Genomic DNA, 19747 nt, shown 5'->3' on the forward strand with positions numbered 1-19747 from the left:
ACTACAATACAAAGCAGTGTAACCATTTTTCTTAAGTCTCTTTTGCAAACTGTTGACTTTCCATACCATGTCACCATTTGTTCAGAAAATGATGGACGTTTAAAAGGGGTTTGATAATGTATCGAAAGAAGGGAATTGATAAGAATCCACGGGAAGCGGTTTAATTGTAAACTTATATTTCATGAATTATAATAACTAATCAGTGAAAAAGTTTACATTTCATCAGTAATAATGTTATATGCTACATTCACTGTAAATCTATATATTTCACTGGTAAAAATGTAATATCTTTTACTTATTACTGTAAAACTTCATATTTCACTGGTAAAAATGTACTATCTATTACTTATCACGACAAAACTTTATATTTCACAGATAAAAATTGAATATGTATTGATATAAGGTAGTAGAAAACAATGTTTTTGAAATAATAATTAACCTTTCATTCAAAAGCAGAATGATCGGACTGAGGGAGTTCATACTGATGAAATGTGACCGGAGAGGGACGATAAAATTGTGGATCCCGACGCATGCGTGTTCTGCTGCCAGTATAATCAGCTGGTTCGTCCATCTGCCATCGCGTGCATTCTTGTACGTACAGTGCTCACAGTCCTGTTACAATTTAAAAACATGGACAATTACAATTTTACTGAAATATAATTTTGTTAAAGTCACTATGCAGTAATGATATACGATACAATTCCCTATTTTTTATCGGAAAGTGATTGGTATACTTCATGACCTGTTGTAGCTACCAATTCTGAAATCATATTAGTTCGTACCACATTTGGAACCCCGCATAATGACTGCCATAAAATCTGTCGATTGTAAAGTATCTAAAAAACTTCGAGAGTGTTTCCATCTGTGATAAATACTGAAATACTACAGCTGAAATCGTGGTTTCCTTGATCAAGAAACTTGTTAATCTTTTCATGACACCGATAAGCTTATTCAATTGGCACTGTGTGATATATAACCATTTAAAATAAATATGTTAAAAACATACTTGATTTGATTTGTAAGGAGCTTAAAAACAAACTGCTGAATATGTATTTGAAATCATATTTTCTTTTGAATCATTACAAATTTACTGAAAGTTATGAAATGAGCACAAAATCTATACAGACACTATTATCATACATCGATAAAAACACCGAAAGCCAAGCCACGTACTCCGGAAGTGCCACTGTTTCTAGCACCACATGTGGCATCAGTCGTACTATTTATAGTTTTGTAACAGTTATTTATTCCTTTCGAATTGTTATTTATTGACTAGTACTACTTCTTGTTCATACAGGACGACATTTTCATTTATGAAAGAAACATCACTGGTTAGGCTATGTTTATTTAGACAATAGTTATTTTCACTGCAGATTTTTTCTAATTTCCTACATTTCCCTGCATAAAACATATTTTCCCATATATTGTCATCCAGTCAAAGCATATTTCGAGGAAAAAAATCCCAGGATAGTAAGATTCCAAGTGATCAGGATGAAAACATACCGTCCCCCACTCCAAACAGCATACGGGGCGGGGCGATATCATCACGTGACATAACGTCTTTTGTTTACTGGCATATAGTGTTGGTGGAGGTGGGCCTGTCATTATGCTGAAATAAATATCAAAAGTCTATTGGTTCGATTAAAACAATTGAATTACAAAAATGTATTATCAGTCTGACCACAATATTAAAATGATAATTTTTAGAAGTTATCTTCCTTAAAATCCATGGGTTTCGTTCCACAAAATGTCATGACACAATCGAAAACTGTTTTCACAGCACTTATACGAGTTGACATGCCTGATGACTTAGATAAAGACCAATTAAATATCACGGCAGTGTAAAGGCGAAAATGATAGGCTTTTAAGCTGGGAGTAACTACTATGTAGTTTTCAAATGGCTGTCATTAAGCTATCAGCCTAGTGATTGGTCAGGTTCTGATACCTAAAACCGATTTTATATCTTACCACCACCCTTCCAGTTTGTCTTATCATGTTTCATGGCTAGAAAGAAGCTGTAACTTACAAAAGTTGATCTAAATTATAAATGTTAGTGGTTTTTAATCGGATTTCGAAAGGCGAATAGACTACGCGATAGCGTGTAAGACCTGTACCGGTTTGGAAATTGTGAAATGAAAAGGAATGACTTGGTGTATATTTCCAATGATTCAATAATGAAACACACCACTAACAGTGATACATCCGTCGGATCACGTCCAAAATCAATAAGGATCTTCTCATTCCCTACGGCGGATCACATACTAAATTTGAACAACTTTACACGATCATTCGTTCTAAAGTTATCGCCTGGACAAGCGCAACAAAAAAGAATTCTAAATTAAGCGACATTGACCTTGACCTCTAGTGCACCAAGTTCTAAATCAAAAGGGTTCTTTACATCTACCAAAGCAGCCCTCACACCATACTTAAACTTTGTGTTATCATTGTGTTAGCAAGTTCAGTGACAAAGTGGCAGCAAACAATGGCTCTCCAGCTCAAGGTCGGTGCCAGAATTATTGTGACTTAACCTGGGGGTACAATATACTTAGATAGTTCACTGAACATGGAGAAACAAGTGAACGCTATCGCAAAATCCTGTTACTACCAGATCATGAACATCGGCTGTATTCGGCGATTTTTAACTGCAGATGCATGCAAAATTTTGGTGCATTCACTTGTTACCTCTCGGTTGGATTATGGTAACGCCCTGTTCTGAGGTATATCTGATAAACTATCTAGTCGTCTGCATCTGCGTCTTTAAGGGTCCAGAACACTGCAGCACGGCTAATTACTCGTACTCGAAAGAGAGCACATCAGACCTGTGCTTTAATCGTTGTACTGGTTACCTGTACGATACAGGTCGCAGTACCAAATTCTGGTGTACACATACAAGGCACTGAATGGAACAGCTCCTAAGTCCCTACAGGAGATTGTTACCCTGCATCAGCCGTCACGATCACTGCGGTTGGAGTCACAATCTCTGTTTGTGTGTTCAAAAATCTCGAACTGTGACCTACGGAAACAGATGCTTTGGGAGGGTTTCGGCTACGTTGTGGAATAGCTTACCATCTGCTATTAGGAAGTCAAATACCCTGGCCAAAAGTTTAAGAGGGACATCAAAACTCACCTCTTCACGTCTGCATTTTAGAATCTTTGCAAAGGCGTCATGTAAATACCACCCTTTTATTTGTTCAATTATGGGCACATTGCTTGTTTAAATGTATTAAAGTGATTGTAAGCCTTTGTTTTTTGTTTTCACAATTAAAACCATTACTATTATCCATATGTTTTAAAGCGCTTAAGAGTAATTTTACATATTATATAGGGTGCTATAGAAATGTTGTATATTATTATTATTATCATTCGTTCTCAATTTATCAATCATCCGGACAAGCGCAACCAAGCAGAATCATATACTTAGCAACGGTGACCTTTACATCCGACTGACCACGCTCAAAATCAATAGGATTTTTTGCATCCTTCGGACAAGCCACACACCACGTTTTAACTTTTTTTATGATAATTTGCGCTCAAGCTATCATCCGAAAAAGCGCAACCAAGCAGAATTCTATATTTAGCAACGGTGACCTTTACCTCCGACTGACCACGCTCAAAATCAATAGGATTCTTTGCATCCTTCGGACAAGCCACACACCACGTTTTAAGTTTTTTTATGATCATTTTTGCTAAAGCTATCATCCGGAAAGCGCAACCAGGCATAATTCTAAATTTAGCAACCGAGACCTTGACTTCTAGCTAATCACGCAAAAAATCAGAAGGTTCTTCGCATCAACATCGGCAACCTGCACACTAAGTTAGAATTTGGCATTCTCACGTTATCGTCGGGACAAGCGCTACGGACAGACGGTATGACGAACTCCATGTGACCACTTTTATCCCCTGATTTTTTACGGTCGGGGAATAAAAATGTCAAAACAAAACGTTTACGTTAATTATGCTGATTCGAAAATACGATAAAAATGTTGATAAATATTCTTATTACATGCAGAAGCACATTTGAGTGATTAAAATAAGAAGTTGGATCCCCGTACCAATGTCAAAAACTGCAATTATTGATGAAGGATTATTTCCTGGCATTAATATAGCTTTATAAATCATTCCTGAAAAGAATAACATACCTTGCGGAACTTACATGAAAAAATAATGAAGATAAAATAAACATAAAAGAAACTACAAGTTGTTACTGTGTACGATGTTAATAATTTCATGACGCTGAACTCTGATTCTGAGTGTAAAAATTCAACAGGACAAGACCAGGATTCATATCCTGGAATTCTGGTCATTAAATAGTCGTTCTTACCAACTGTGCCATCCAGACAACGTTATCACTCTTGTCAATTCGAGGTTCAGTTATATCAAAAACGAAATTAAAGAGGTTTTACTTTATGCACTTCAGTGAAATTTGCCAGTGTTTTTTTCCTGCAGTGGGAGTGCAATCCATTATTAAAACTAAGTAAGCGGTACGAACCTTTCCTGTCCCATATCTTCATACACTTGTAGGACCTTTGGAACCCCGGGATCAGTCTTCCCGTGGGTGTCAACCTCAGTGTCCACCCCGTTTTCGTCAGGATCACTGTCTGATAAACGGGTTTCCGGTGATTTTGTACGCATTCGTCGTGCTATCTCCAGACCCCATTGGCACGTGATCGTGTTGTTGAAGACGCTTTCTTCCTGTTCGTCTTGGAGTGTATTCAGATCCTGTTGCAGCAGTTTCTCTAATAATTCCGATATTTGTTCTAATGAAAAAATAATAAAATGTTACTCAAGTAAAACACCACATTCATCTCTTTGTTAACGTACCTAAAATATAACCACAATTGTCAGCTACTTGCCAACGCTTACCCCTTCTGGAACACCTGTTCTTATTCACCTTGTAAATAAACAATTTACCCAGTTTTGAGGGGGTTTTCTTGTTATTGTTTCAACAATGTTATATCGGTCATTTTGACTTGATTTCCAAATGGCGAATTGAAATGTTGCAAATATCAAAGATCATTGTTTCTTTGACAGAATAAAATTCCTAGATGTTACGGTAGACATTGAATAATACAAAAATACATTACTGATAACAAGGTTGAAAGATTGACAAAATATCAAAATCGATTTGTTGAATTACCTAGATTTTTACTTGGTTCATTTCCTGTTTGTTTCTGATCTGTTTTGGCTTCAGAACATATTTTGGCATATTCCTCCTTAAACTCCGCAATATAAAAGCAATAATCAGAATCCTTCAATTTGTAGTCTGCGCCAGGGTTTAGCTGTAAACGTGGGTCTGTTTTTGTGATGTCTAAAACAGCCACCAAGCAAACCCCAAACCTGAAATGAAAATAATAAAAGAGGTAATAACACTTGCTTTATTGCTAGCTTATTAGTTTGGGAGATATACTACACGTGTAGAAAAAAAACATCTTAAGGATGCACTCCGGCCTTCCACGCTATGTAAGCTAGATAGGGCGCTATATCAAATGGTGAATGTGTATTTATAAATAATTTCCAACAAACAAATAATACTTTGCAGGACTTTTAGGAGAAACAAAAAAAAAATCAACAAACAATTATCAACAACAGTGTTCTGAGTGTAAAAATACGGCGTCGCTAAAACGAGATTCGGTCCCTGAACTTCAGTTTGTAAAACCATTGCTCATACCGATTGAGCTACCTGGTGAACGGAAATATCCTGACATAACTGTGCTACAGGTGTATCCAAAAGGTAGTTAAGGGGAGGTTACTGTATATATGATCATTTATGCTAACTGAATCCGCGTGAAACAAACGTACAGTTATATAAAAATTAGTAAAAGAAAAGTAACTATATAAATTGATACTTTCCTGGATCTATCGGGGGAACCATGATAGGTGCTCCGCGTAATTTCGTTTTTGTCATTGCTTTCCTCTCTTATTTGACATATTAGTTTATTTATTTATTTCTGTTCTCCATTTAATCATATCCCAATAAAAAATATACGTCCATGCGATTTATTATTATTTTTCAGTTTTTCATGTACAAACCGTTTATGTGCATCTGCGGAAGCACAGGTAAAACTCTGCCCGCTGTACCCTCTGAAAAACATGCTTTTACATAGTTGTATGTGGTACACAGCGTTCCTAGAATGCCGCCCATACACCTGTTGCCATGGTTCCTGACCAATAAGCCCCGCCCTGGAATAAAAATAAGCAATGTTAATGTAAGTTATTTCTTCAATGTAAATCCAACTCTACGAAATGGCTCTAATCTATCGTCTGAAACATTCAAAACAGTTAAACGAAGTAATTTACAATTACACGATTAAGGAGACACAAATACAATAAGTTTATGGAGAGTCGTGGTGTTTATCTTTTCAATGGTATCAAAGCTGACACAATTCTTTGATCAATCAATGAACGACTAAACTGAACAGGATACTTTGAAATTATATAAATAGTGATATCGTGGTTTGATTGCAATAGTTAACGCTAATAGCTGATTTACATAAATAATAAGGATTTCATTTAACTACTTTTAAGTATTTCCCGGTCATTTAGTTTAATATGTATTATAACATTGTTGATATTTAATTACTTAAACGAAATGTAAAAGTGGATTATTTTTAATCTGTCTTACACATTACATTTTATTGGTGTTGATTCAATATCTTTCAAATATATTTGAATTTATTAAAATAAATTTATCAGAAATTAGTATTTGATCTATTGCATATGTATCGAGTGTATTTGCATTTCTCGAGTTTACACTACTTGCTATACATTTCTTTTATCATGGAACTCTTGAAGAAAGGCAATGTATACAGCAATGAAAAATCATATATATTTTGAATATATCTTTACAGTACCAAGTTGTGTTCACAATGCTGATATCAGAAACATCTGCTGACTAGCGACTTACTCTCCAGTGGTGGTGTGGAGCAGCAGAGTGACCAGCGTGGACATACCGGGATACAGACAGTTATTAGCAAGGAGAGCGTATTTAAATTCGTCCTCACATACCACGTGTTCTGGAACATGATAGTTATATATGTGTTCATGATACAATATATTGCATAATTACAAAATCTTCAACTTAAGGTACATACCAATGCGGGAATGATACATTTCTATATGTATTACTTCAAATAAGCCCTTTACCACGTGAAAAAAAGATATTCCTTTATCAATTTATCAAATCTTAGAAGTGTTTCCGATGAAATAATGAACATAAACAAGCTTGAATTGAGTATTTATTTATTTGCAAGGAGATCGTATTCAAATTCGTCATTGCATACAATGTGTTCTGGAACATGAATGTTTTATGCATGTCATGCTACAATATATTTCATTTCTACATATTCTTCAATAAAGGGACATATCATGACAAGCAAGGTACATACATTATGTATATATCAGTATGACTATAAATACCTTCACGCGCTTTTCCACGTGAAATACTGGTATCGTTTTGTCTAATCTTAGAAGTGTTTCCGATTAAATATTTGAAATATATATATTAAAGCAAAATATACAGAAACGAGTTTAAATTGATATTGTTATATCATAGATACCAAAATAACCAATTTTAAAAGGAATATTATCACACACACAAAAATGCATGCTTAGCACCTAATGATAAGGTTGATGTATCATGGTTGTCTTGTTTGGGGATTCACCGTTGAACAATTCAAATGAACGCAAACACCAGAAAAACCGTGAAACAATTGTATGAAAAATATTATAAACGATGGTTACAAAAACTAGGTGTGTTAACACACTGGGATAGATCGCACAAAAACCTAAGGAACTTGAATACCAAGTACAAATCCTTCATTGTTTGGAAATATGAAAATGATATTTCTATTGTTTTAACAATAGCATAAATGAAATAGGGAAACATAAAAGTTCGATACAACATGTTCCTCATATTGATAAATCATCCTTGTTGGATATGTCTATGTGGGAAAAGACTTATATAGGCTATGCCTGTCGTCTAATCCCGTTTGTTTTAAAACAGTAAAATATTTTAAATTGAAACATGTCTTTGTTTTTTCTTGAAAAATCAGTAGCACAGTCCTTCAAACGTTGATTGACTAGTTATAAGAGCGTTTTCAGCTAAGTTCTTATTTCGGAAATATTGCATGCTGGACATGTAATATTCAGGCTAATGCTATCCTTACTACCTGCTAACGGTTGTCTTATTTGGGGGTTAACAATTCAAACAAACACAAAACCTGACTGTTCATTTCACACATATATGCACAACTATTATACACACGGGCATATTGGATATATATAACAGGGAAAGATTAACACTTCGGAATATATAGCACAGATTGGTAAATAACTTTTATATCAAGTAAACAGCTTTACATTCTTTGGCAATAATAAAGAAATATATCGGTAGTAATTTGGGTATATATATAAAACATGGATATGATAAAAGATGAAATATAACATGGTCCTCGTATTCATGAAATTAACATTTCGACTTTGCTCGGAACGACCTTGTTGATTTTTTCTTTGTCATTGCTTGCATAAATCAGCTAATAAAACAATGTCCTTTACAAGTTGATGTATATGTTCATAGACTTTATCCAGATACTATTTGGTTTGCAACGGGAATAAAGTCAGAATAGGGTATGGTCAAGTTTGTATCACTTAATTTTACTCACGTTGTAGGCTACTCTCGTCTGTATAGAGAACACTAATGTTTAGTCAATAACATTTCTAACAAATTGGGATGGGAAAGATATGATTTAGGTTGATTTTTTGGCTATTTTTCTCTTAAAGCTATTAGCAATCGGGACCTGATCAATGCTGGTGTAACACGTATGCAAGTCTGTCAATATGGTCACAATGCGAAGATGCTCAATGTTATCTTCAAATATATGTTAATGTCAATATTGTCGCTGACAGGAAATCTGCAATGCTGCTGTTATGTATATTTCACTGAGTTAGTATGTTCGCGGTGCAGAAATGTTCAATTGTACCGTCAAGTATGTTCGAGTGTAAAACTTTGATCGTAGTGCGGAAATGTTCGATGCATCTTTCATATAATTATGTTTTATTTTGTAAATAAAGTCACGGTTCGTAAATAGCTAATTCTACTGTCACATATATTGTTTATGTGTAAATACAGTTACGGTATAGAAATGTTCACTTCGAATGTTATAAATGTTTCAGTTTAAAACTATGGTCGCAGTGCAGAAATGTTTTATGCTTATTTTATGTAATTTCAGAGTATACATATGGTCACGGTGTAAACACATAAAGTTAAATTCTACTGTCATGTGTATATCAGTAATTTCAAAAGTGGTACGCGGAAAGGAAAAGTTAATTTTACTGTCATGTGTTGATCAGTATTTTAAAATGTGGTCCCGAAAAGGAAAAGTTCAATTATTCTGTCATGTATATTTCATAGAATGTTTTACTATCTGCAGTGATGAAATATTTCATGCTGTTTTAATATATATTTCAAAGTTTGTCCCTTTGATTGCATGTGCATATCTTTGCATATCATTATCAATGAAACGCAAATTAGTGCAATTATTACGTGTGTGAACTTTCTATCGTTTATTGTTCATTCTTTATATAACCTTTATGTATGTAACGAAACGTTTTGTATACAAAGTACCCCAAAATTAAAAGTGTTTGATGTAAGTGGTACACAAAGGAATTAAAAAGATAGCCTTATATATGACGGAATTACTTTGAGCTGAAAGGGTTAGACGTCATTGTATATTCCTCATTTGCAACAGTTTGCATTGAAAACTAATTACATGTATATGTTAATTGTATTTGACAGTAACATATCAACAATAGTGGATTCGATGTTAGCTGTCATGTATCAGAATAATTTTGTCAAAATGTTTCTATAAGTGTGTATCACTGAACTGGTGTTATACATACCAGCAAACTTGACATGAATTTTATTCTCCGCTTTGAATAGCTGAATGTATTGTCGGCATTTTGGTGCAAAGTCCTTCACAGCCCACGACCGTAAAATAGTGTGCTGATCCTGAATAAATTACACAAAGCGATGTATTATTAATAAAGATGTTATCACTTGACAACCGCTTCATATTCTAATATGCATTACATGTCATTTATCAAAAAATTATGGTTAATATTAAAGGTCTTGTATATATCTTTCCTTCTAGCCTGGACACTTTATCATCCTAATATTAGGCACATATTAATTATAACATAATATATTTTCATTTAATGTGAAACAATAATCAATATCCTGTATGAATACATATATAAATATATTTAAGATTTAAAGTCTGCGTGGATACCGCTTACTCTAATACCAGTAATTATTTTGGCCTTCTCAAATTTTAGTGTTTTATCAAAATGTTCTATATAAGTACATTTATAAATGGGCATACTCACAATACTTACAACAGAAAACTGTATACAGATTCTCCAATTAATGCAATCATGATTTAATGTAATACTTAAACGAAAACTGTTCAAATTAGAAAACCAGGAAAACATGTATTTTTGCAGTATCCTGAATAATTTAGTCAAAACCTAATTATTCAAACCAAAATTGTTCTTATATATCTGCAAGACTGAAGCATTTTAACAGAGAAATGGTAATTTTCCTTACAACATAGTGGAAAGCATGGAAACCTTTCGACGGACCCGAGAAGGAGGTCATTAGACATGATATGCTCACAAGAGATATGGCAATAGTTACTTACCGCCTCATCTCTGTTATTACAGGCTGTTGGTGTGAGAATGAAACAGCCATCAGCTTCATGAATTCTGTAAATAAAAATCCCTTTGATTACTTAAAAAGTCCTTACATATTCACGCCTGCATTGTTCACATATTGAGCAGTTTTCTAGAAAGCAGAGGGAAAATGTAAATTTGACGATTTTAATTCGACTTTGATCTACATTCATCAATCTTTACAAACTTTAAAAAAATAACTAATATTGCAAAGGGCATAATTAGCGGTTCACTTCTTCAATATATTTATATACATGTATAAACACTTACATTAGTGTTTTGTATACTATGTGTTTATATCTAACATTGAAGAAAACGGTACGCAAGAAGAAAGAAATCAGAAAGGACGACGAACATAATCTAACAAACCTAAGACATTAGTCCTTTTGTATACAAGTGTGTTAAATGAGTGGTAGGAATTATAGGAAAACAGTATAAAATACATGCATTTTATTATATAATCAAAGTTCCAAGGCAACAAATAGCCATAGTTATTATTTCTTTTACTACGCTACCTGCATCGCTTGAGGTCAATGTCCTTTAAAGCAGAACCACGCATGTATATAACGCGGTGGGCCCATTTGGGGTCCTTTAAAATCATCTGTAGGCTAGTGTCCCTCTCCTCTGAGCTTAGCAGGACTACTATATGGTCCTGGAATATAAAAGCTTTATATCAATTTCAAAAAAATGTTTGGCAAAAGAAAAAGCAGTCAATAGGATTTAAATATTTATCACTATTTTATAGCAATTGACAACCAACAGAACAATAACATATCCTAATCAGGTCACTAGAAAATAGTAGCATCATCACCAGATACTTAACAAGCCATCGAACCGTTCTGGAAATTGCTCACCGATATCTAAGTCTGATTATCCTCTTTAAGGTAAAGCTTAAGTGTAAAAACGGTACACTTGTCCATGTTTCAAGGAAGAGCTCTTGTAACGTTTCAATTATGCGTCAAAGACAAATAACTGATCGACACGGTTTTACGGGTTTGTTAGTATAGGTTCTTAGGTAAACGGAACCACTATATCGGTAACAAGTACTAAAATGAGTTCCACTTTTTGTTGTTTCTATAGAAGAAGAAACAATCAAAGCGGTACTCCTGACTAAGAGTGATTTCCCCTTATGAATGAATTTGTCATATATTTTGCTGGTTCGAGGATACCATTGGCATGGTGTAGCATAGGAAGTGTGAGGGTTCCGAGTTCGATCACTGTGTAAATGTTATTTAGCAATGTTCGCTTTGTTGCAAAGTACATAAATTTTAAAGATGTTTAATTCTGTAACATGCCTCTCGTGTCATATATCCTGATAGGTATCATTATCCCGATATTGTGATAATGAAGTCGACGCGTTATGAAAACTATCTTCTTAAGTCAGCATTAATAACTGAATATGTAGCCTTAGGAAAAAATCACGACATGTCGACTAAACTTGATAATTTCAATGACGTTATTATCTCGACTTAAATCAACTGGTAGCAGGAATATGACACCATATTAGCTTATTAGAATGTAAAGATTATATTTTTTTTTATATTACCTCAAGTTTCGGGTGGGCATAAAATTCAATAAGAAAATCCATGATGCTTTCGGCAGTGAGATTGGTTGCGCAAACAACCACATGTCGATGACCCGCTGAGTGGCTCTGACTATATTCCCCGCCGATTTTCTTCCTTTCTCTTAACGTAGAGGTTATGCCTTCAACCTAATAATAGATAAAATGCAGTAATTGTACGTGATAGTATTTATATTTCATTAAGAATGATAATTTATGAAATATTGCATTTATTACATTATGAACTACAAAGTATATGTAATTTTGTATATATTACATTTTTGATGATTATTTATGTTGTATTATGTTGATGGTTATATTAGACGAACATGGATATCCTACAGCCTCATTAATTGGATCATAATCACGTGGAGGTCGGTGATTTGTGGTATTAACTTAGTCTTGCTATTTTAAGAAGCAACAGCTTAGTATTGTTTAATGACGTCATTTCATTTGTGAAATCACAATGCTATCGGCAAAATGCAGTACTTTTCCCCTTTTTTAGATACGTTCCATCTTTTTTAGTTATTTAAGCATTATTTGATATCTAGTATAAAAATTAAAGACTGCCGAGGTCAATGTTACTTCATCATGTTCATAAAACTGCACTTTCACCTCAACACAAGTCCATAATTGACAAGTGTATGATACATTGAGGATTATATGTTGTTCTGCAAAATAATAGTAAATGTTACATTATAGATAATAGTATAGTACATTGTAGATGATAGCATAGTTTACATTTAGATGATAGTGTTTATTATATTGTAAACTTTACATTATAGATAATAGTATAGTACATTGTAGATGATAGTTTATTTTACATTAAGATGCTAGTGTATGTTACATTGTATATAATACATTATAGATAATAGTTAATAACTATGAACATTGTAGATGATAGTATACTTTACATTTAGATGCTAGTGTTTGTTACATTGTATATAATACATTATAGATAATAGTAAAGTACAATGAACATTGTAGATGGTAGTATATTTTACATTTAGATGCCAGTGTATGCTACATTGTATATAATACATTATAGATAATAGTAAAGTACAATGAACATTGTAGATGATAGTATATTTTACATTTAGATGATAGTGTATGATACATTGTATAAAATACATTATAGATAATAGTAAAGTACGATGAACATTGTAGATGATAGTATATTTTACATTTAGATGATAGTGTATGATACATTGTATACAATACATTATAGATAAGAGTAAAGTACAATGAAAATTGTAGATGATAGTATATTTTACATTTAGTTGCTAGTGTATGTTACATTGTATATAATACATTAAAGATAATAGTAAAGTACAATGAACATTGTAGATGATAGTATATTTTACATTTAAATGCTAGTGTATGTAACATTGTATATAATACATTATAGATAATAGTTAATAACAATGAACATTGTAGATGATAGTATATTTTACATTTAGATGACAGTGTATGATACATTGTATATAATACATTATAGATAATAGTAAAGTACAATGAACATTGTAGATGATAGTATATTTTACATTTAGATGATAGTGTTTGTTACATTTAAACAGTGAAGTGTATGTTAGCAATGTCTGTGACTGTAGAAGAGATTACGATTTATGACTACTTCAATCAAACAGTAAATTCCTGTGTACAAAATACAGTTCGCAATTTAAAAATAGTACGACTTTCTTTGACCTAAATCTTCAATTATATCTTATATCTTATATCTTTAAAAGCATTAACATTGTCCTATGCGTTTGCACACCTCTTTGCTTCATGCAATCGAGTGAAACATTTCGCTGAATACCAATTAATGTAAATCATGATTTCTCCAGTCAAAAATGTCTTCATACATTTTTATGAACACGTCTTTATCTTTTTATGTTCTTTTCTTATATTCGCATTTAAAGCAGTTTCACGTTCTCCCATAAAATATACAAAACTTCGTGATACTGCCACCAATTGTCCAGAGAATGTTGGCATTATAATGCGGTCTGACGATAAATTGAGATAAATTGAGGAACTTGGTGGTAAAACGAGGTGGCAAATGAAACTAGGGGCATTATATCAAGGTTTTACTGTATACCTCAATCCATTCGGGAAATTTTGTTTTGGTATTGTACTATTGACAATTGACTATGAAAGTGATTTTGCGCCACTTGATATACATCCGTGTTACCTAGCTATGGTTACGTATCTGTAAGGGAAAATGTAGTATTACGTTACTGTGGCTGGATATCTAAGAAAACTAACCTGTCGGGAGAAACATTATTTTACTTACCTGTCTAGGTATAAAAGCGAAGGCTAAGCATATCATAAAGGTCATAAAGAGCTGCCCGAGCCAGGTATCTGGGGAGATGTCGCCGTACCCAACAGTGCTGAAGGTCACGATCACAAAGTACATGGCCTCGAACATCGACAGTTCGTGGCCATTACTACCTCGCTGTATGTGTTGTATACCACAAATCCTTAAATAAAAATTCGGTTAGTTATGTCAATGAAGATTAAATATACATACACAACATCAAGCCAGTCATGTTTCGAGTTCTTACAGGTAAATTAACCAAATCCATGTAGGCGAACAGGTTGCCCTATAACTTTTCACGTCTGATTGGGGAGTCGAACCCAAGACGTATTGGTGAAAGACGAGTACACTATACACTGCGCCATCCGACCACTATTACTGTACAATGCTTTTCAAACTAGATTTTGAACAATATTTGTTCAGTGTATTAATCTATTTATAATGTGTATTAGGTTGACGGAGGGGATAATGCATTTGCCTTTCACCAAGGCTGTTGGGTTCGATTCCCTGATCGGACATGAAAAGGTTTGAGGTAACCTGCATTATAACGTGGGTTTTCTACGGATACTCCGGTTTCCTCCAACATTAAGACCCCTCGTGCTAACATCCGGGCCATCAATAGTGATAAGTATAAGATGAAAAAAGAACTTGCTCATAATTGTTCTAAAATATAGTTTATATGAAAAGGAGACACGTATCACATTTAAGTCACTCAAACCCTTAAATAATAAAAGCTTTCAAAATTCCATACACGTGTAGCTATGTTTAGATTTTAAGTTACAAATACCTCAAATAGCACTTCTTAGGTGGTTTATATAAGATATTGATACCAATAGCACATCTTGCAAGGTAAATATAAGCCAATGCTACAAATAGCACCACGTACGTGGTGAATATAAGACAATGCTATATAAGACAATGCTATATAGGACAATGCAAAAAATAGCGCTACTTGCGTGGTAAATATAAGACGATGTTACAAATATCTCTACTTACGTGGTAAATATAAGACACCACAGTGTGACGAGAAGTACCAGAAGTTGTTGTGACAGAGTCACTGATATTGTCTGAAATCTCTGTCTCGTTAGGTGAAGGTCGTTCTGTGAAATTAATTGAAATATCCATATTGATAACAGATACATTATTGATTTGTTGACATAATGATTGAAAAATAAAAGTTTCTTCATGTGGTTCAATCAAACGATTCTCTTCTTTGATTATTACATGAATATCATTAATTGACAAACATATTCCAATCTGTACATTTTTGTTTGTATAAATACGTTTTAATGACGTATACATTTCATAATCATGGTTTCCTGACAGAGATACATCAAATGTACTTTATTGTCAGTCATACTATTTCAGCGTCTACCATGATTACATCTATGTCCTTTGTAAAGATCATCAATTAACTGTAAAACATCCTGGACTTGACAGTAAACAAGGAGTAAAGAAAATGTCATACCTAAAAATTGTTCCTTCTCAAACACGGTTTCATAATAATTTTGCTATCGTTCTGTCAAAGTCCCTTTTGTTTTCTTTGTTTGGTTATTTCTTTGCTTGCTTGGTTTTTTTTTGTTTTTTGTTTTGCCGTTGAGCTAAGATTTTATAAATAAAAAACATGTATTTACTTGTTATAATTGTGTACATACCAGTAGTTTTTGAAGAGATCGGCGGACCAGCCAACAGTTGAGGAAACTAGGAATGAAGATGTTACTAAGTATTGGTGGGTACGCCACCTGTCGGGACAAAGGAAGATAATCCATGTACGTATACAATTAAGCCAGCCTAAATAAAAGTCTATATGATCCAGGAACATTAACATGTTTAAACAAGGCCTTCAAACCGTTTTAAAAAGAAATCCAAACAAAACATACGATACGTTGAATTAAAACTGTGTTACCAAGAAACCCGTGTAAAAAGACGTATACCTACTAACAAAGTGTATCATGTTCTCCTATATACATGTGTGTTAGAGGCAATTTGTAAAAAAAAAAAAAGCCTGTGTCAAAAGATGACTTACACTTGTTTTTCGTAACTATATTTTGTTATAAAATAGAAGTTGTGTAATTCGTCAACTCGTCCCTTTTGATCATTCTGGTATAAGGTAAGACAGATGACCGAATAGTCCCTGACCTTACCTTTGCTCTGGATAAGAACAATGCCCTTGGGAACACTAAATGTGTAACTGTAGACAGATTTTATTGAATGAAATCTATAGGTACATTTGTATTTAACGTTAGAAAAAAAAAATTGGCTTGTAGACTACCGGTTAGAAACAATTGAAGGCTGTGATACTCTTAAATGCCAGTAAACCTGTCAAAAATGTCTTTTCTTTTGAATTATGTGTTCGGTCTGTATCTATGAATCTTTAGAGTTGTTTACCTATGAATCTAGACCGTAATCACGAGTGTTAAACTCCAAATATTAAAGCTGGTAGCTCTCAAACTAAGTAATAGCATACGAGTCCTTATCCAAAGAAACCTAAATAATGTATTGAACAGCAAAGCACAGCTGTATACATAAATAAAGTATCGTGGTGTATACATCCCTGTAACCACAGCGTCTGGGATATCAAGGTTCCGATGTACAAAGCAAATATTTGGCCTTTGGTCCTGTAAACGTTTTCATGGATATCAATATTCATAGTTTGTTTTGATATGAAGTTTTGTTGTTCAATCAAAACGAAAATCTTTTCCATTAAGAATATGTGATTAGGAACTGATGTTAAAAATAAAAAATTGTAAATAAAAAGTATGAATAAAAACTTTTTTTCTTATAAACAAAATATAACAACAATGGTATTTTTGAATATATCATCTTATGTCATCTCCAATCCTACTTTTTATGTGCTAATAAACTTTATCCGTTCAACTCGTATGCAATCATATTTAAATTCCAGTGTTTGGCTATAACAGTTATCCTAACTCAATAGCATGTTTTGTTTCATTTCATGTACTTACGGTAACAAGGAACGGCACAGTGCATATGAGATCCAAAATAAAACCGTCGTGGGTAAGCTTCTGCAAACAGGTGCCCTTGTAATATAAAAAAATAAATCAAATTTCGTATTTTTGTGTGCATGATAACCCAATAACATTTTAATTAAGTACAGCTGTCTTTGAATACAGCAAAATATGAAAATTACGATACACAATTTATACCATATGCCCACTCCTATGCGTAGCTGTTCTTACTCTACGCCACAGTACATATCATACTATTGTGTTGTTGTCCTGCATTCCTTTCAAAACATCTGGTTCCCAGGTTACGTACGATGTTGTTGCATGGCCGTTACCAATTCTATTACTCAAGGAATGCAATTTTACAGATCAACCATACGTCAATCGAAAAATGTTCACGGCAATACATCAAAACAAATCTTACTTTCATTTTAGCGACATTTTATATGTTTGAACGATACAAAGCATTTCTTTCAAAATCATATGGATTTTTTCACATCGTGAAGATGAGATTTGATGTTTGCTAAAAATTAAATTGGAAGAGATATATTTGAAACTTGATACTAGGATGCTAATGAACAGTTAAAAAATCATTCGAGAATGTACTTCTGTAATTAGAGTACCTATTTAATGATATCGCGGAAGGAATGAACGGAAAAGTTTGTTCACGTTGCGAAAATAACCATATAATTAGGCATGGCAATATTACCGGGGAAATATAAGTCCCTTTCTTTATCATCGTGTTTTTGCTATATGCTGCTAATGAATTTATATCGGCGTATACTTGTTTTCGCGATTAATCTTCAAGTGAGTTGTTCGCAAATATATGAATTCTCAATATGCTCAACAAAGGCTATATCGTCTTTGGTTGCTTGTGTTGGAATACATATTCGCGATATGTTTGTATCTATTATCGTCTCCTTTTGCGATGTAACGCACAAAAGCATATTCTGTACAATATTCCGTCTTTGTGTATTGAGTTATCTTCTCTTGTGAGCAGGTATTGATTGCTACGTCATTGATTTGTGTGTAAATTTACGTCATTTTCTCAAAAATTGATGACGTTACTCTCACAAATAAAATGACGCAACAACCAATACCTGCTCACAAGAGCAGATAACTCTGCAATACGCAAAGACGGAATAAGATATTTAAAGTATAAGCATATCGACATTGTTTTATGGCTCTGGTGTGCTAACTAAAACATACACGAATCGAAACGACTGGCCTCGAACTTCTATTTCTTTTTCACCATTCTGATCAAAAGATCATTTTAACCACAAATCGATCCGCCAAGTACACTGCACTTGCGGTAGTGTATGCGCATGCAATACTACTCGCGACATGATATATAATAAGCGAAATATGAATGTCACAAAAGCTTAGCGCTTCTGATACAGAGTTTGCTAGAACTATCAACTATTAATGGCGTTTTGGAAAATTTCAACGCTGTAAAATTACAGAAAGAAAACCGCATAGGTTTGATCCGCAAAATAAAGTAGCGAACGGTATGAAATCAATCGGTCCTTAAAAGTTAGAAAACATTAGACCAAAACCCGGTAGGAAAACAAACAAACCAAACCTGGTAGGGGAATGAGAGGGGAAACAATCAGGTAACGAAATTACAAACAATAAACATTTGAATAGAGAACACTCAAATAAATCTTATTATAAAACGTAAAAACAGAAGGAGGTTTGAGAACTTAAAAAAAAAAAAAAACTTGTTAGAAAATGTAAGTAGAAAAGCTTGTTCAGTAATTTAAAACAAATCATTAAAAAAAATTACGAACAGAATAATTACTGTGTAACAGATAAATAAATAAGAATTGGTATATTGCTATATAAAAAATAAGTGTTCTTACCTTTGAGCCGATGTATATATCCAGCAAGCCTTTCATTAACGTAAGAACGGACAGCAGCACTTGGACTACCCATAGGATAAGGGGACGTTGAACCCAGACCAACACATACCTGTACAGATACAAACATTTAATGGTGGACGTAGCTAGACATACACATACCTGTACAGATACAAACATTTAGTGGTGGACGTAGCTAGACATACACATACCTGTACAGATACAAACATTAAATGTTGGACGTAGCTAGACATACACATACCTGTACAGATACAAACATTAAATGTTGGACGTAGCTAGACATACACATACCTGTACA

The 19747-nt window shown here is 33.6% G+C and overlaps 1 protein-coding gene across 1 annotated transcript in view; it reads right to left on the reverse strand.

The window, feature by feature from the left end:
* The window catches only part of LOC110458700 (potassium channel subfamily T member 2-like), a 32269-nt gene extending 12731 nt beyond the window's left edge, over window positions 1-19538 (reverse strand). The window contains exons 1-15 of the mRNA XM_021510563.1: window positions 19432-19538; window positions 17570-17644; window positions 16259-16345; window positions 15600-15703; window positions 14580-14766; window positions 12275-12439; window positions 11244-11380; window positions 10698-10761; window positions 9898-10006; window positions 6905-7013; window positions 6031-6180; window positions 5138-5337; window positions 4490-4757; window positions 1504-1609; window positions 440-612 (exon numbers count right to left, since the gene is read on the reverse strand). Of these exons, the coding sequence (XP_021366238.1) occupies window positions 440-612; window positions 1504-1609; window positions 4490-4757; window positions 5138-5337; window positions 6031-6180; window positions 6905-7013; window positions 9898-10006; window positions 10698-10761; window positions 11244-11380; window positions 12275-12439; window positions 14580-14766; window positions 15600-15703; window positions 16259-16345; window positions 17570-17644; window positions 19432-19467 (1970 nt within the window). The 5' untranslated portion in view covers window positions 19468-19538. The remainder of the gene's footprint in view (window positions 1-439; window positions 613-1503; window positions 1610-4489; window positions 4758-5137; window positions 5338-6030; window positions 6181-6904; window positions 7014-9897; window positions 10007-10697; window positions 10762-11243; window positions 11381-12274; window positions 12440-14579; window positions 14767-15599; window positions 15704-16258; window positions 16346-17569; window positions 17645-19431) is intronic.
* Window positions 19539-19747: the final 209 nt, after the last annotated feature.

This window comes from Mizuhopecten yessoensis, unplaced genomic scaffold (assembly GCF_002113885.1).
Source record: "Mizuhopecten yessoensis strain PY_sf001 unplaced genomic scaffold, ASM211388v2 scaffold9709, whole genome shotgun sequence".
In the NCBI taxonomy this organism is placed as follows: Eukaryota; Metazoa; Mollusca; class Bivalvia; order Pectinida; family Pectinidae; genus Mizuhopecten; species Mizuhopecten yessoensis.